The sequence below is a fragment of the Pelobates fuscus genome, chromosome 5 (genome assembly GCF_036172605.1).
Source record: "Pelobates fuscus isolate aPelFus1 chromosome 5, aPelFus1.pri, whole genome shotgun sequence".
NCBI classification, from domain to species: Eukaryota; Metazoa; Chordata; class Amphibia; order Anura; family Pelobatidae; genus Pelobates; species Pelobates fuscus.
In genome coordinates this window covers 145,588,292-145,602,269 of record NC_086321.1, presented here as the reverse complement: position 1 = coordinate 145,602,269, position 13,978 = coordinate 145,588,292, and the positions used below count along the sequence as shown (strand labels likewise).

Here is a 13,978-nt window from a genome sequence, read left to right as displayed (position 1 = left end):
GAATTATATTATTTAAAAAAATAAAATTAAAATAGAATAAAAGGATAGGCTTGGAGGTTCCAATAGCATACATGGGCTATCTTTATTGGAGACAAAAAAAAATCAGTAACTTAAAACAGCTTTAAAAAACACTAACATGTTTCTCCTGCAAAGAGGCTTTATCAAAGTATAGGCTCCAGAAAATTGCAAGTGCAATTCCTTTTCCTTCACTTACCATCACTTAAGATCGCAACATACTACACTATATCCGTGTCTTTTTCCTTCCCTCCTCCATATCGCTCTGAGCGTGGGAATTCCATCACAGGCGCTGCTCCCTGATCCTACGATCTACGTGCATCGTACTACCAGATAAGAAGAAACTCTGTTTTTTGGGAAGTTTCAGCAGCCCATAATATAATTACAATTACTGATATTCCACCTACCCCTCTATACATACATAAAGAGACACACACATGTAAAATATTTTAGTCACCCTCCTATTACCTACCTTTTAGGTACAGGAGGGTGACTTCCCTGGTGTCCAGTGGCTCAGGTTGATGGGAGTCAGAGTTCCCACTCTGACTCCCTCTCCTTCCTCCCGTGCGTCTCCCGGTGGTTGCTGGGAGGAGTGACCGGGGCAGTCACTTCCTCCCAGCATCTGCCATCATCAGAGGGGGCCCGGTCGCGCTTTTACCGGGCCCACTCTGATGATGATATTCATTTCCATTCGGTGGCCCCAACAACATGGGCCACCCGATCGACCCCTTCACATGTGGCCCAGCAATTATACCGCACGGCGGGGGCCGCAACACATGGTGGCAGGCACCCGGTTGCAGGGCAGCCAGGCCCCCTGGTGTGACTGACCCGGTCGCAGCTGCAACCCCTGCGACTGAGGTATATACGCCACTGATCAGAGTTATTCACTAAAGTGGGAATTCAAAGTGAATTTCAAATTTTACCATGAACTATTAAGACCAGATTAGCCAAATTAGAATTTCTCCCAGTCAGCATTGCTTCATTTTTGGCTACTGTAGTTGTAATTCATTTTTAATTTGCACTTTAGCAAATAACCCTGCATAATTTTCTGGGGCCTTGGAAGGGGACATTACTCCATACTTTGCAATATTTCAAATGGCCAAAGAGGCAAACGTTAACCCCTAACGACTGCTGCCATGCCATGCAGGTCTTTGAAGGAACACCCCACTGCCAAAATGGGCAAAAAAATTAATAAGAAAATCATTGGTTAGTAGATATACAAATAAATGCATTGTTTTTTTTAATGCATGTATCCATTGTAGTATATTGTAAACAACCTTGCAAAGTTTATCTTATGAGCTGCAGCCACAGCCACCTCCCCTTTTTTTCCCCCGGAAAAAACGTTGTCTCTTCACTGGAAATAACCCTATTTTTATTGGTCTGGTCTGATCTGATGTCTGTCTGGGAGGAGACAGACGCACTCAAGTAGAGCGTGACTGCCGCTTCTGTTCATTGGAGAGGACGGAAGGATGCTGCAGACCTCCTTGGTTGTTTTACAACCAGGGAAATATTCCCTGGTTAATGTATAAAAGTACATGTTTCTCATAGAAATCGGCACTTTTATAAACTGGGGTTAAACTAGGATTCTAGTCACCCATAAAGCACTTCGGCAAGATGAAGTGTTTATGGGATGCGGAATGTTTTTTGACGGCATCGACCGTCATGCATTAAAGGTACAAGCAGGGGTTAAATATTTCGACACCTGAGCGTTCCCTCTGTTAGCTGCGTCCAAAGTTAGTGGCCCAAAATTTACAGATGAACTAAAGTTTTTTTGTTTTTTTATCTTTATTTTTGCAATGGCAGATCGTATGGTAAAGTAACATTTTTAGGCTTATGCAAAAGCCATATGATAGTACATGTCAATTATATATTACAGAAAGAAAAAGACAGTAGAGAGTTATTTTGTTGAGGTTTTTCTTCCTGTTGTTGTGGTTGACATGGTTGCTCTCTGCCAGTTTAGTTTTTTGTAGTCAAAGGAGAACAATAACAGAAAAAAAACAAGCAAATAACCTTGGGGAGTGTTGCTTTCAACATGTTGTGTTGGAGTGGGGTTGTGTTTGTTGCAGTGTTGTTCAAGGGCTTTGTTAGCTGTTTTTATCGTGGGGAGTGATCAGAATCTGAGTGTGTTGAGTTGGTAGAGCAATGAAAGAGTGGTTATGTAGTCGGCGGTACATGTCAGAATGACATTTTGTATTGGTCATACAAATTTAGCTGCTTTACTACATTTAACAGATTTGCTTTAGGTATGTTTATCTAGTCATCGTGTGCTATTTATGTCTACCTTGCTTTGATTGTTCTGCATCCCCTGAATCTATATAGGTTTGCCTTTCACCCCTCCCTCCCCTCAGATTTTTCCAACGTCAATAACTATTTACAATTACCGGTCCACTGGACATCCCCACCCCCCAGGAGCCATGTATAGGTTTATGGATAAGTGGCACTGGGCAGCACGCCCAATGGACCCTTCCCGTCACCACCTCGGTTGAGAACCATGCCGTGTACTCCAAAGTTGCTCTAACTCTAGATTGGAAGGAGGCAGGGCCGCCATCAGGGGGTGACAACCATAACGGCCGCCCGGGCCCCACGTGTAGCGGCGGATCTGCACCGGCGCCCACACGCTGATGGGGCCCATCGGGTGGCCCATGCACTTAGGGACACCCGATGGGCCCCATATCTTCAGGGGCCCGGTCAGTGCTGTGGCCGTGGTATAGCGCGACCAGGCCCCTTTAAAAAAAAAAATGCTGCCGCAGCGCAAGTGCTGCTGGGAGGAAGTGGTCACTTCCTCCCAGCTCACTCCGCGCGGGAGGAGCCTGCGCCTGGCAATGAAGAGGGAGAGCCAGCCGACTGCCAGTCCCATCAGCCCCAGCCACCCTCCTGCAAAGACAAGGTAAGAAACAGGAGGGTAGCTGGAAAATGAGCTGTGTGTGTGCATGTCAGTCTGTGTGCATGTCTGTCTGTATGTGTGTATGTATGTCTGTATGCATGTCTTTCTGTGTATGTATGTATGTCTGTATGCATGTCTGTCTGTGTGTATGTATGTCTGTGTGTGTGTATGTCTGTCTGTGTGTCTGTATGCATGTCTGTCTGTCTGTATGCATGTCTGTGTGTATGTCTGCCTGTGTGTTTGTCTGTGTGTATGTATGCATGTCATTATGTGTGTATGAATGTCAGTGTATGTATGTCTGCATGTCATTATGAATGTGTGTCTGTCTGTCTGTATGAATGTATGTATGTCTATCTGTATGCATGTCATTATGTGTGTATGAATGTCAGTGAATGTATGTCTGTATGTCATTATGAATGTGTGTATGTATGGATGTCAGTGTCTGTATGAATGTATGTATGTAACTATGTATGTCTGTATGTATGTCATTATGTGTGTATGAATGTCAGTGTATGTATGTCTGCATGTCATTATGAATGTGTGTCTGTCTCTCTGTATGAATGTATGCATGTATGTCTATCTGTATGCATGTCATTATGTGTGTATGAATGTCAGTGTATGTATGTCTGCATGTCATTATGAATGTGTGTCTGTATGAATGTATGCATGTATGTCTATCTGTATGCATGTCATTATGTGTGTATGAATGTCAGTGAATGTATGTCTGTATGTCATTATGAATGTGTGTATGTATGGATGTCAGTGTCTGTATGAATGTATGTATGCCAGTATGAATGTATGTATGTAACTATGTATGTCTGTCATTATGTGTGTATGAATGTCAGTGTATGTATGTCTGCATGTCATTATGAATGTGTGTATGTCTGTCTGTCTGTATGAATGTATGTATGCCAGTATGAATGTATGTCTGTATGTCATTATGAATGTGTGTATGTATGGATGTCAGTGTCTGTATGCCAGTATGAATGTATGCATGTCTGTATGCATGTCATTATGTGTGTATGAATGTGTGTATGTCAGTATGAATGTCTGTCTGTCATTATGAATTTGTCTGTGTCTGTATGTCCTTATGCATGTCTGTCTGTATGTATGTATGTTAGGATGTGTCTGTCACTATGTACGCCTGTGTGTCTGTATATGTGTGTATGTCTCAGTATGTATGCCTATATGCGTATCAGTATGTGTGTGTGTGTGTGTGTGTGTGTGTATCTGTGTCCTTTTGTATCAGTGAATGTGTTTGTGTCTGTGTGTATTCCTGTGGGCGGGATTTGGAGGCGGGCCCCCAGGGGCCCAGACCCTGAGCTCAGTTAGGGGCCCCAAAATTTCTGGTGGCGGCCCTGGAAGGAGGTGTCAAGCGTAGAAATGTACCATTTCCACGTGAGAAAAATCTTTTTCACCAGAAGTTCCTTGTTGGTTAGGGTATGAAGCCATTCCATTTTAAAAAGGAACTTAAGTTTGGTTAAGAATAAAGTGAGTGTTGGGACTGCCCGGCTGGTTCCAAACCTGAAGAATGGTTTTGCGGCTCACCGCTGCTATGATCATAGAGAAGCGTCTATTAGGTATGGGGTCACCGCGTACGGATCCCAACAGTAGGAAACTGGGATTCAATGGTATGTTGTTGTTCGTTAAGTATTGTGTAAACTCTCTCCAGAAAGTCTGGATAATGGGACACTCCCACAGACAGTGATACATATCTGCTTTGTTGTGGTTGCATTTAAAGCAGGTAGAGGAGTCCTTCCTTGCCATGAGATGCAGTCGATGAGGCGTGAAGTATGCGTAGTGTGTGGTTTTCAGGAACATGTCTCGATACGAAACCATGGGGAGTAGTTGACTTTGAGTGTAGTGTGAGTTGAGTATGTTCTTAGGTGTGATGTCGGAGAAATGAGTCTTCCATTTCCCCAGACCTGTTTTTAGTGTGTTCCAATCGGGTGTGTATCGGAGAAGGGCATAGAGGGTAGAGATGGAGTAAAATGCTGGGTTTGTGGTACATAAGACGATCCAGAGAGTTACTCCAGTTGGAGGGTATGAGGCGTTTACTGACTTTGTGAAAATAGTGTCGTACTTGGAAGTATGCATACCAGGGTATGGGAAGGTCCGGGAAGCGCCCCCTGAGGGCACCCCATGTTGATAAATTTGTTTGTGTCAAAATCTAAAAAGGAACTCAGAGACCCCGCCTTGACCACATTGTGAATGGGTATGTGCTAGATCAGTCCTGGAACCCGGGGTTCTGGAGCAGGGGTAGGTGTATGGAGCATAGCGGACTTGCCCCCAAGCTGGCTCGAGCCATCTTCCAGGCTTTAGTCGTGACAGCCAAGAGAGGGTTTGAGAGAATTTCATCCGAAAGTAGGTTGTTTGGTGTGTGTAGGAGCATTGGCAGGGAATACGGCTGCGCCAGAAAGGTTTCCAGGGCTAGGTCTGAGTATCGTGACTGCGATTGGATCCAATCGAGCGCATGCCGGAGTTGAGCCGCCATACTATATTCACTGGCGTTCGGGAGATTAAGTCCTCCATTGCATTTGGTTTGGTAAAGTTTAGTTGGGCTCAGCCTGGCCCTCGATCCCTGCAAGAGGAAGTGCCTCAATTTTTGGTTTAGAAGGCATTCATCTTTTTTTGAGCGTAAGACTGGGAGTACTTGAAGTGGGTATAGTAGCTTTGGGAAACTAACTAGTTTATTGATTGGCCCGTCCTATGTATGAGAGTGGCAATTTGTGCCAGTGTTCCAATTCATTAAAGATGGAGGAGAGAACAGGAGGAATGTTCAGTTTGTACAGTTGGTCAATGTTTCTTGGGATCTTGATCCCTGGATATTGTAAGGCCGAGGTTTGCCATTTCAGTGGGACATCCCTTGGCAGCCTAGGAGGCGGTCCCCTCCCCAGATGTAGTGCACTGGATTTCGACCAGTTAACTTTGAGTCCTGCCAGGGCATGGAATTTGTCAAGTAGGTCAAGGATAGGTGGTAGGGAGGAAGTCGGCTCCGAGGTATATAGGAGTATGTCATTGGCAAAGGCTGAGGCCTTCATAGTGACATCTCCCAATGGGATGCCCTTGAAGCCCCGCATTGATTCAATGGCTCGCAAGAGGGGATCTATGGCAAGGTTAAATAATAGGGGTGATAACGGGCATCCCTGTGAGCTAAAGCTTTTTTAAAAAGACAGTGGTCTCAAAGTGATGCATGTAATAGTTTGCTAGAATAGAAGATACCTTGACTCAGCATGAGCCTACAACTACCATATCCGGCAGTGTCTACTCCCAGCATAAAAAGAAAGCCTCCAATAGGAATACATGGTCTCAAAAAGAGCCTTCAAATATCTTACTTAGCAATCTCTATCCTCCTGGAGTGACAGGAGACCCCTCCCATGACAAGATCAGGACAAAAGGAGAATTTTATCATGCCAACTTATAGCTAGCATACAGAAGACGTCTGCTTAAAGTCAACATACACAAACCCTTTAAGAATCACTACATCAACATTAAATAGGAGTACACCTATCAGGATAAAATGTGTTTCACAAGGGGCGGGGCAGGACCGTCGAGCTAAAAGGAAGCCATCTAATGCAGCTCCAGTCCTGAGCCTGAATAAACATTAATTTACCACACACAGACCAACCATCTGCCCCTCTAACGATTATATTTGAATAGGAGAATAAGCATGCATTACAGGGAGACCAGTTGGAGGCTGAATACCCCACAAATATGGACTCTGATTTCTCAGGCCTACTTGCGAACATGAGCCTGCGGCCTAATGCTGAAGTTGGAGAACATCTGCTCGTGTTGTATGAAACATCCCGGTATGAAGGTGCATGTCGCTCTTAACCTGCAACGATAACCAGAGAGATCGTGGTGCGGCCCCTCCTCCCCTCCAAAACCAGGGGGGTTATCCCGGTCACTTGTTTTCTAGTTTCAATGTGCAAGTTTTAAACTACAAATTACCATTTGTGAGCCTTCGTTTGCTGGACTTTGGTTACATTCTCGACCCTATGTATCCGGCCACTGCATGGGAGGCGTCGCTTACACTGTGGAGGTTCTCTTCTTACCTTTCCAGGGAGCATATGAGAAGGCTGTCAGGATACTCACCCAGGGGAATACCCGCCCATCGTTGTGGTGCCCAGGATGGTGTGCCGACATGCTACGGTGACATTATTGACCAGGCTGCCTTAGGTCGGATAGCAGTAGCCTCCAACTCTAGGTGATCTGGAGGACGGTGCTCAACATTGCTGTGAGCCCGGCCAGACTGGACTGTGGGTGGCTAAGGGGTCATGTGGCTTGTGCTTTAGGAGGTGTAGCTGGTGATAGAGCGGGCATGTTGAGGCGCCCTGTCCGACTTATCGGGTGCAGAGGTTGGTTGGTAAGCTCTTTGGGAGTTGGGTCTTATGGACTGGGGAGTCCCTTGAGTGCCCGCTGTGCCGAGGAGCTCTTGTGGGGGGCTAAGTCTGGTATGAGGTGATAGTTGAGAGGTCGGCAACCCCGGGGGCCAGCTGGTGGTACAACAGCTATGGCCCTATATAATATAGGCAAAGATTAAAAACAGAAATTCTAACTTGAGTTAGAATGCAAGCTATTGCATAAGAAAACCAAGACAAGCACTTTAAATGTGTTTCTGTCTTTAATTTTACTTAAATTATTCATGTAAATATTTTTTAAAAATGCTAAGAAGTTTGATTGCAAGTTCTTGGGACCATTCCCTGTAGCCTTTGTAAATATAAACCAAGATAAGCAAGATCTTGCAATCTATAAATCTCCAAATTCTCCCGTCTTCACTTTCTGTCCCACTCCATATTCACTCCTGCCTTCTTCAATTTTCTCCAAATTCTTCCTCCTCCCACATTCTGTCTTTCTCTAAATGACTTATTTCACCCTATTGCTTCTTTTTTGATAGCTAGGCCTCTGGCACTGGGAGCTGTGAGGATAAGGCGTGGAAAGCACTGAAATGAAGAATCCTGTAGAGAAAGCTGCATCTGGAGCAGCGGTGTACATTGTCCTAAATGATTCTCCAGACTCTCTCATGGTAACAGAGCTGCCCCTGTCCCTATACATCCGAACAGATGGAACTCCAGGGCTTGATCGCACTTATGACATCTGCAACCCTTGTACCTCTGCCACTGGTGATGGTGAAATACAGTTATTGACCTGACCCTCTGCATTATATCTATTTTTCAATAATGTGATTGCTTGACAGTTATCAGAGCTCATCATCTACTGCAGTGTTTGTCAACATTTTATGGAGAAGTACCCTTGCAGAAAAAAAAATAAAATAAATTTGTTAGCACCACCTACCTTGAGAAAGTAATTTCTATTGATTTAAATGCCAAATGAAACATGTAGACACTGATATTTTAATCATATATTGGAGAACAAGCCTGATTAAATGTAGTAAATAATAATCTTACAATATGACCCAATGTGAATATTGTGTATGTAAGGAGGAGTGTATGAACTACTAATCTGAAGTATAAAATTCACAAAATGAAAATATAATACACACAATAGTTACACACAGTGGACACAGACAGACACGCTCACAGTTCATGTTTATTATTTTAGTCCACCCAAGCTCCATACCTTTGGGATTGATGGAGTGGGTCCTTTCCCTGGGGTCTAGTATGGCTGCTGTCATCTTCATGGTCTTATTGCATTGTTTCCAGTTTAGTGATGCCAGGACCGGAGTGACATCATAACCCACCTACATCACAGAGGGAGCAGTGCTGAAAGAGCACAAATATTACAGCTCTCTCGCCGCCCAGCTACAGCCTCCCACCACCAGACACTGTATTTGAGCAGAATAGGCACCTGCCAAATGGGTAAGTAGGTGCCTGCTCTTTCTTCGTGCACAGCCACCCACCACTTGGAGGGCATTAATGTGACCAGCCAGCCAGCTCTGGGCATATCAAAGGTTGTGGATCTACTGAACTCTAGTTCCTCTCCCTCACCTTCCAAATTTCGGAAGTCAGCATTCAAAATTCTAGGGAGGTGGTATTGCACCCCTGCATACATTTACAACCACATCTGTTGAAGCTGTTAAGAAAGGATTTGGCATGTATATTCTTATTGAATGGTTATGTCCTCAGCTGATTACATTTTGGTGAAACATTAAAACCAACCATGTTTGGTGAAACATTGTCTCGTATGTGTCTAACTCAAATTTAAAGATATCCCCAACTCTCAGGCTGCTGCACCACACAGAACTACCGTTAACCCCTTAAGGACACATGACATGTCATGATTCCCTTTTATTCCAGAAGTTTGGTCTTTAAGGGGTTAAAGAACTATAAAAACTCGCTACTCGTTTGAGCAAGGCCTTTCCACCTCTAAACATCCCCTCTCTGATTGCAAAGCGCTGCAAATATATTGGCTCTATATAAACGTTAATAGTAAAAATGCTGCCAGAGCCTTGATCCCTGTATGCCGGTGTTCAAGCAACCCACCCTCAATCAGTAGGTTGCTTAGTAAGGGTAAAGAAATTCGATCTTAGAAGCTGCAGGTTGCATAGCTCGCTCATAAAATGTACAATGTGCCCAGGCCAGACTTACTATTCTTGGGATAAAGATTAGACATACTAAAAAAAAATAATATAAAATTAGATATAAATCTAATTGTATGGGAATAAAAAGACCCATAAGGTAAAAGAAGAGTCTTACCTAAAATGGATTATAGGTGTGCTGGAGGTCTGGTGAGTGCACACGTGTAACCGAAGGTGCCTAAAGCTTCTCTATGAGAAGCACTGGATTGGACAGTCATCCTGGAGGCACGATTCCAGGACGACATCACGCATTATCCCTTTAACCCCTTAAGGACACATGACATGTCTGACACGTCATGATTCCATTTTATTCCAGAAGTTTGGTCCTTAAGAGGTTAAAGCAGCACGGTCATTGTGTCAATGTGGGACTTTGCCACATTCTAAATCCGTCACTGCAGTACTCTCGCACATCCTGCGAAACCCTCCATAGATTAAGCCAATTCCCTGCCGCTGTCACCGACAATGGCTGCAAGGATTGATACCTCAAGAAAAGTCAAGTGGAAGAGAATCACAGAGACAAAGTAGTCCCTTATTTGTATCTGTATATCTCTTGACTGGGTTGGAATTTCAGTGAAATTCCAACAGTCATAATGAGTAGTTAATTCAGGTTCTATTACTGCTGCTTTTAAATTAATATTAACACACATTTTAACATAACTGGAAGTTTCTTTTTATTGTTAAAAAAAACAACAACTATATCACTCAAAAATGGTAACAACTTTTTACTTTCTTTTTTTTTTTTTTTTACCAAAAATAGTTTATTGCACAAAACTTGAAAGAGTTGTTATGCACATATCATTTTATCCACATGCTTTACACTGCAGCATTATATGTACAGTTTTAAATCGTTTAAGATATTTAACTTTATATTATATAGGAAAAGTACGCATTTCATATTAATCTTGCTTTGATACATTTTTCTTTCTATAAATAAAACCACATATAAACAGTGTTATTGGAAACCGTTCCAAAACAATACAATACATATTCAAGCAAACAGTCAGAACAAAAGCAGTACATCCAGACTTTCAAAATGTCAAAAACCACCAGTCTATTAATTTTCCATTATCACTCAGTAACATATAGATCATGTAAAAAAAAAAAAAAGTGTTGCAGGGGAAAAAGAAAACAAAAAAACAATGCCAAAAACTGTCCAAAGAACAATCAGAAAGTTATCTCTATATAGAACATGAATAGGCAACCAATTGGCCCTAAAAATGTAATGGAATTACTTACCCACCCTATGCTGTGATAAATGTAGGCAGCTTCTGAACTACATAACCGGTTTGTGAAAAAGAAACCACATGATCCTTCCAACAGTTGTAATAAGGTTATGAAACTACATAGATTTATCTTTGACAAATAAATATTAGCTAAATTAAAACTAATAAATATAACTTTAATTGTACTTTAGTATGTTATATTAGAATAGTCATATAGAGCTTCGCTCTAGTCCAATCATGCCAGTCATGAAATACTAACATGGCAGAAATATAAATTAGAAACCATGCCTGGTATGAGAGGTAAGCACTGTAACAGTATTTTAAGGAGCATTGAATCTAAACTTATTGGGAGGTGATCAAACCAGTCTGTTTTATTTTCATAAAGTCAAAAAGTACCATGTACCGGATTACTAATGAGGGATGAGCAACATGGGAGTAGTTATTCAGCAACAACTGAGGAGCTTGTAGGTTTTTCTACCCATGTTCTAGATAGAGAATATATATAAAAAAAAAAAAAAAAAAAAAGAATTCATACATCCATTACTGAGCAGCGATGGAGCATGAACAGAACAAAAATAAACTTGGCGGTATGGTGCACAAAGCAACATAAATGCACAAACCCGTATGACAATCCACAAAGAAAAAAAATTCTCTGTATTAAAACAAAAAGATAAACTTACCGGTGCTATGCTTCATTATATCTAAAAATATACATTTTTAGATGCTTTCAGTAGCAGCATGATTACAGAAAAAAAAAAAAAAAAAAAGACTACCAACAATAATAAACCAGAACATTTAATTTCGTCATATAGTGATGAGGGTACAAGCTTTGCAATTTGATGCAAAGATGCATTACTGGGAACCAATGGCATTTAAAAGGATGGAACACACTGTAGATTAATGTAAGTATTTCAATAAAATATAAAACATTTACTTTTTTGAAGTACCTCTCTCAGATTACTCCTGCAAGACATCACCAGTTAGACAATTCCATGGCTGCATATATATGGTGGTAGGATTCCACCCCCTCTCTCCCCTGCCCAAAGCATTATAATGCATAGCTGAACTTGCAGCTAATTGCAAAGCAGCTTGTGAAGGTATCAAGAGGTCTATCATCAACAATGCAGAATATTTTGTAATAAGCTTTTTGTAGACAAAGAAAGGTTAATGAACAAAACTACACACTGTCTTGGACTCTGAAACATCCTAATAATGGATGATTATATCGCATATGATGAAACCAAATCTCTATCATACAAGTCAAACAGGACTACTAAATATCTCTGCAAAGTTCACAGTGTATTGACAGCAAACCTTGTTACGTCATTGGATCGAGATATTGTGTTTCATGCATAGCTCAGCCAGTATTTTTTTCAAATTAAACATGGCTGGAGTCCTGTGAAATAAGGGCAGTCTTATACCATCTGAAATGGAATTTACAAATACCTGTGGTTCCATTAGGTTGGGGGATTATCAAGGGAAGTGTTTATTGGTAAGGTTAGCTCTTACCAACAGTATTTGTTTAATCACACTCATTGGAGCTAGTAGCAAAAATAAATAGGATGACAGAGGTACCAAATACTACAATGGAAATGCTTCAAATAGGAATATATTAGAGAATATGTATATCTCAACAGCGTGAGATATAACTTACTGCCAATTAACTTGATTATACACCCAAACCCCATTGCTAATAATGACAGTTAAATACCAAATTAATGAGCATGAGTCCTGAAGAAGAATAGACAGGTGAAAACTTGAAAGTTATCCTGTGGATCCAACTAATCAATCTGCCAACTTTCCTCCATACAATATTTGAGTATTAATTCTGTAACATCTTACCAATTGGTAAATCTATATTCACAAATGGAAAATACACAAATTGCATTAGGGAGCACACAGCAAAAGGAATTGGATATGAATGCGCTTGGCATTTAGTCATCGAAATAAATTTTCTACAAAAAACAAATTAGTAACTTATTTGTAAACAATTTTAAATGCGTAGTACAGCGTTTTTACAATGCAGTGACAAGTAGAGACAAAGTGAACTGTGTGACTTAGAGTGGCAGTCTAAGGACCACAACTACTACAACATATAGTAGTTTTTATGGTGTATAGTTTTAGGGTGCCTCCATAGTTTCATATAAAATTGGGGTTCTCTTGGCCCCTCAAGACAGTCCATTTGCAGCCTCTCATAATTCAGGGACATTTTACCTCCCCATTATCTGTCCAACAATGGGCACCATTGGTAAAGCCTGTTCATTTGGTGCTTGCAAATCTGGGAAACTATTTTTTAAATATTTACGTATTCTGGATTTTTTCTTGCATGCATTTCAGGATGTGCAGAGGTACATGTAGCCCCATTTACCAGTATTACTACTGCTTATACCTCTATGCCACAAGCATGGAGATACAACATACAGTATTGAATATGGAGTAAAACATTATCTAAAAGTGCTGCATCACAAGCAGCAAATGCCATCTACCCCATTTTTTGCATGGCAGGTGCACTTTAAGAGCAAGGAACATAGAGAACAAAAAAAAGTGCTACGGAAATTTTTTTTTTTGCAATTTGAATGTATGTCTTGTTTTCAGAAAACTGTTCTGTATAAAGGTGCATTATTGCTCTTATTACACAACAAGAGTGTTTAAGAGATAGATTCAGAATAACAGCTCAGGTGATAACTTAGGAATGGAAGAAAATACTTACACAATAGAATATATGACTGCCCAGGAGCAAATCACTTGATATGGTTAAGCATGTTCCAAACATTTCATACAATACATTAACGCACCATGCACATACAGTGCTGGTGGGCTATAACCATATTCATGCCATGTTTACGCAAGTCTCAATGCCATTTTCTTTTTTTTTTCTGCTGTTATCACATGTGGAATTTATAACCAGGCATTGTTTTTGGAAGCAGATTTCTTGTCTTTTTAAGCGTTCAACCTTAAATTCAGTATATATTTTTTTGCACTGTGCTTTCTTGCTGTGCGTACAGTTTTAGAGATGACAGGCAAGGACACACACAAAAATGCTTGTCTCCCAGACTGCAAACACTGCTGGGATATACCATGCCAGCCAATGGTTACTGCCCTGCTCTCTCAAAGTCAGGGTCACTGTTAGAGTTCTGGTCCTTCACAGGAAAGCTAGCACTGGTCAATACTTGGGCTTCAGGTGCTGTGACATCCTGTAACCTTCCTTCGATTTGGTTCCAGGATGTCATAGATTCATGTACGGTTATTGTGTGCTCTTCCATCTGCCGCTGGAGGCTGTCCATTTCCTGTCTGTGAACAAAAAAAGCAAGGTATTAC

The 13,978-nt window shown here is 41.4% G+C and overlaps 1 protein-coding gene across 3 annotated transcripts in view; it reads right to left on the bottom strand.

The window, feature by feature from the left end:
• Nucleotides 1–10,141: 10,141 nt before the first annotated feature.
• Nucleotides 10,142–13,978, bottom strand: part of GOLGA3 (golgin A3) — a 51,037-nt gene continuing 47,200 nt past the window's right edge. For all 3 annotated transcript variants that reach the window (XM_063454395.1, XM_063454394.1, XM_063454396.1), the window contains exon 24: nt 10,142–13,951. In XM_063454395.1, the coding sequence (XP_063310465.1) occupies nt 13,753–13,951 (199 nt within the window). In that variant the 3' untranslated portion in view covers nt 10,142–13,752. The remainder of the gene's footprint in view (nt 13,952–13,978) is intronic.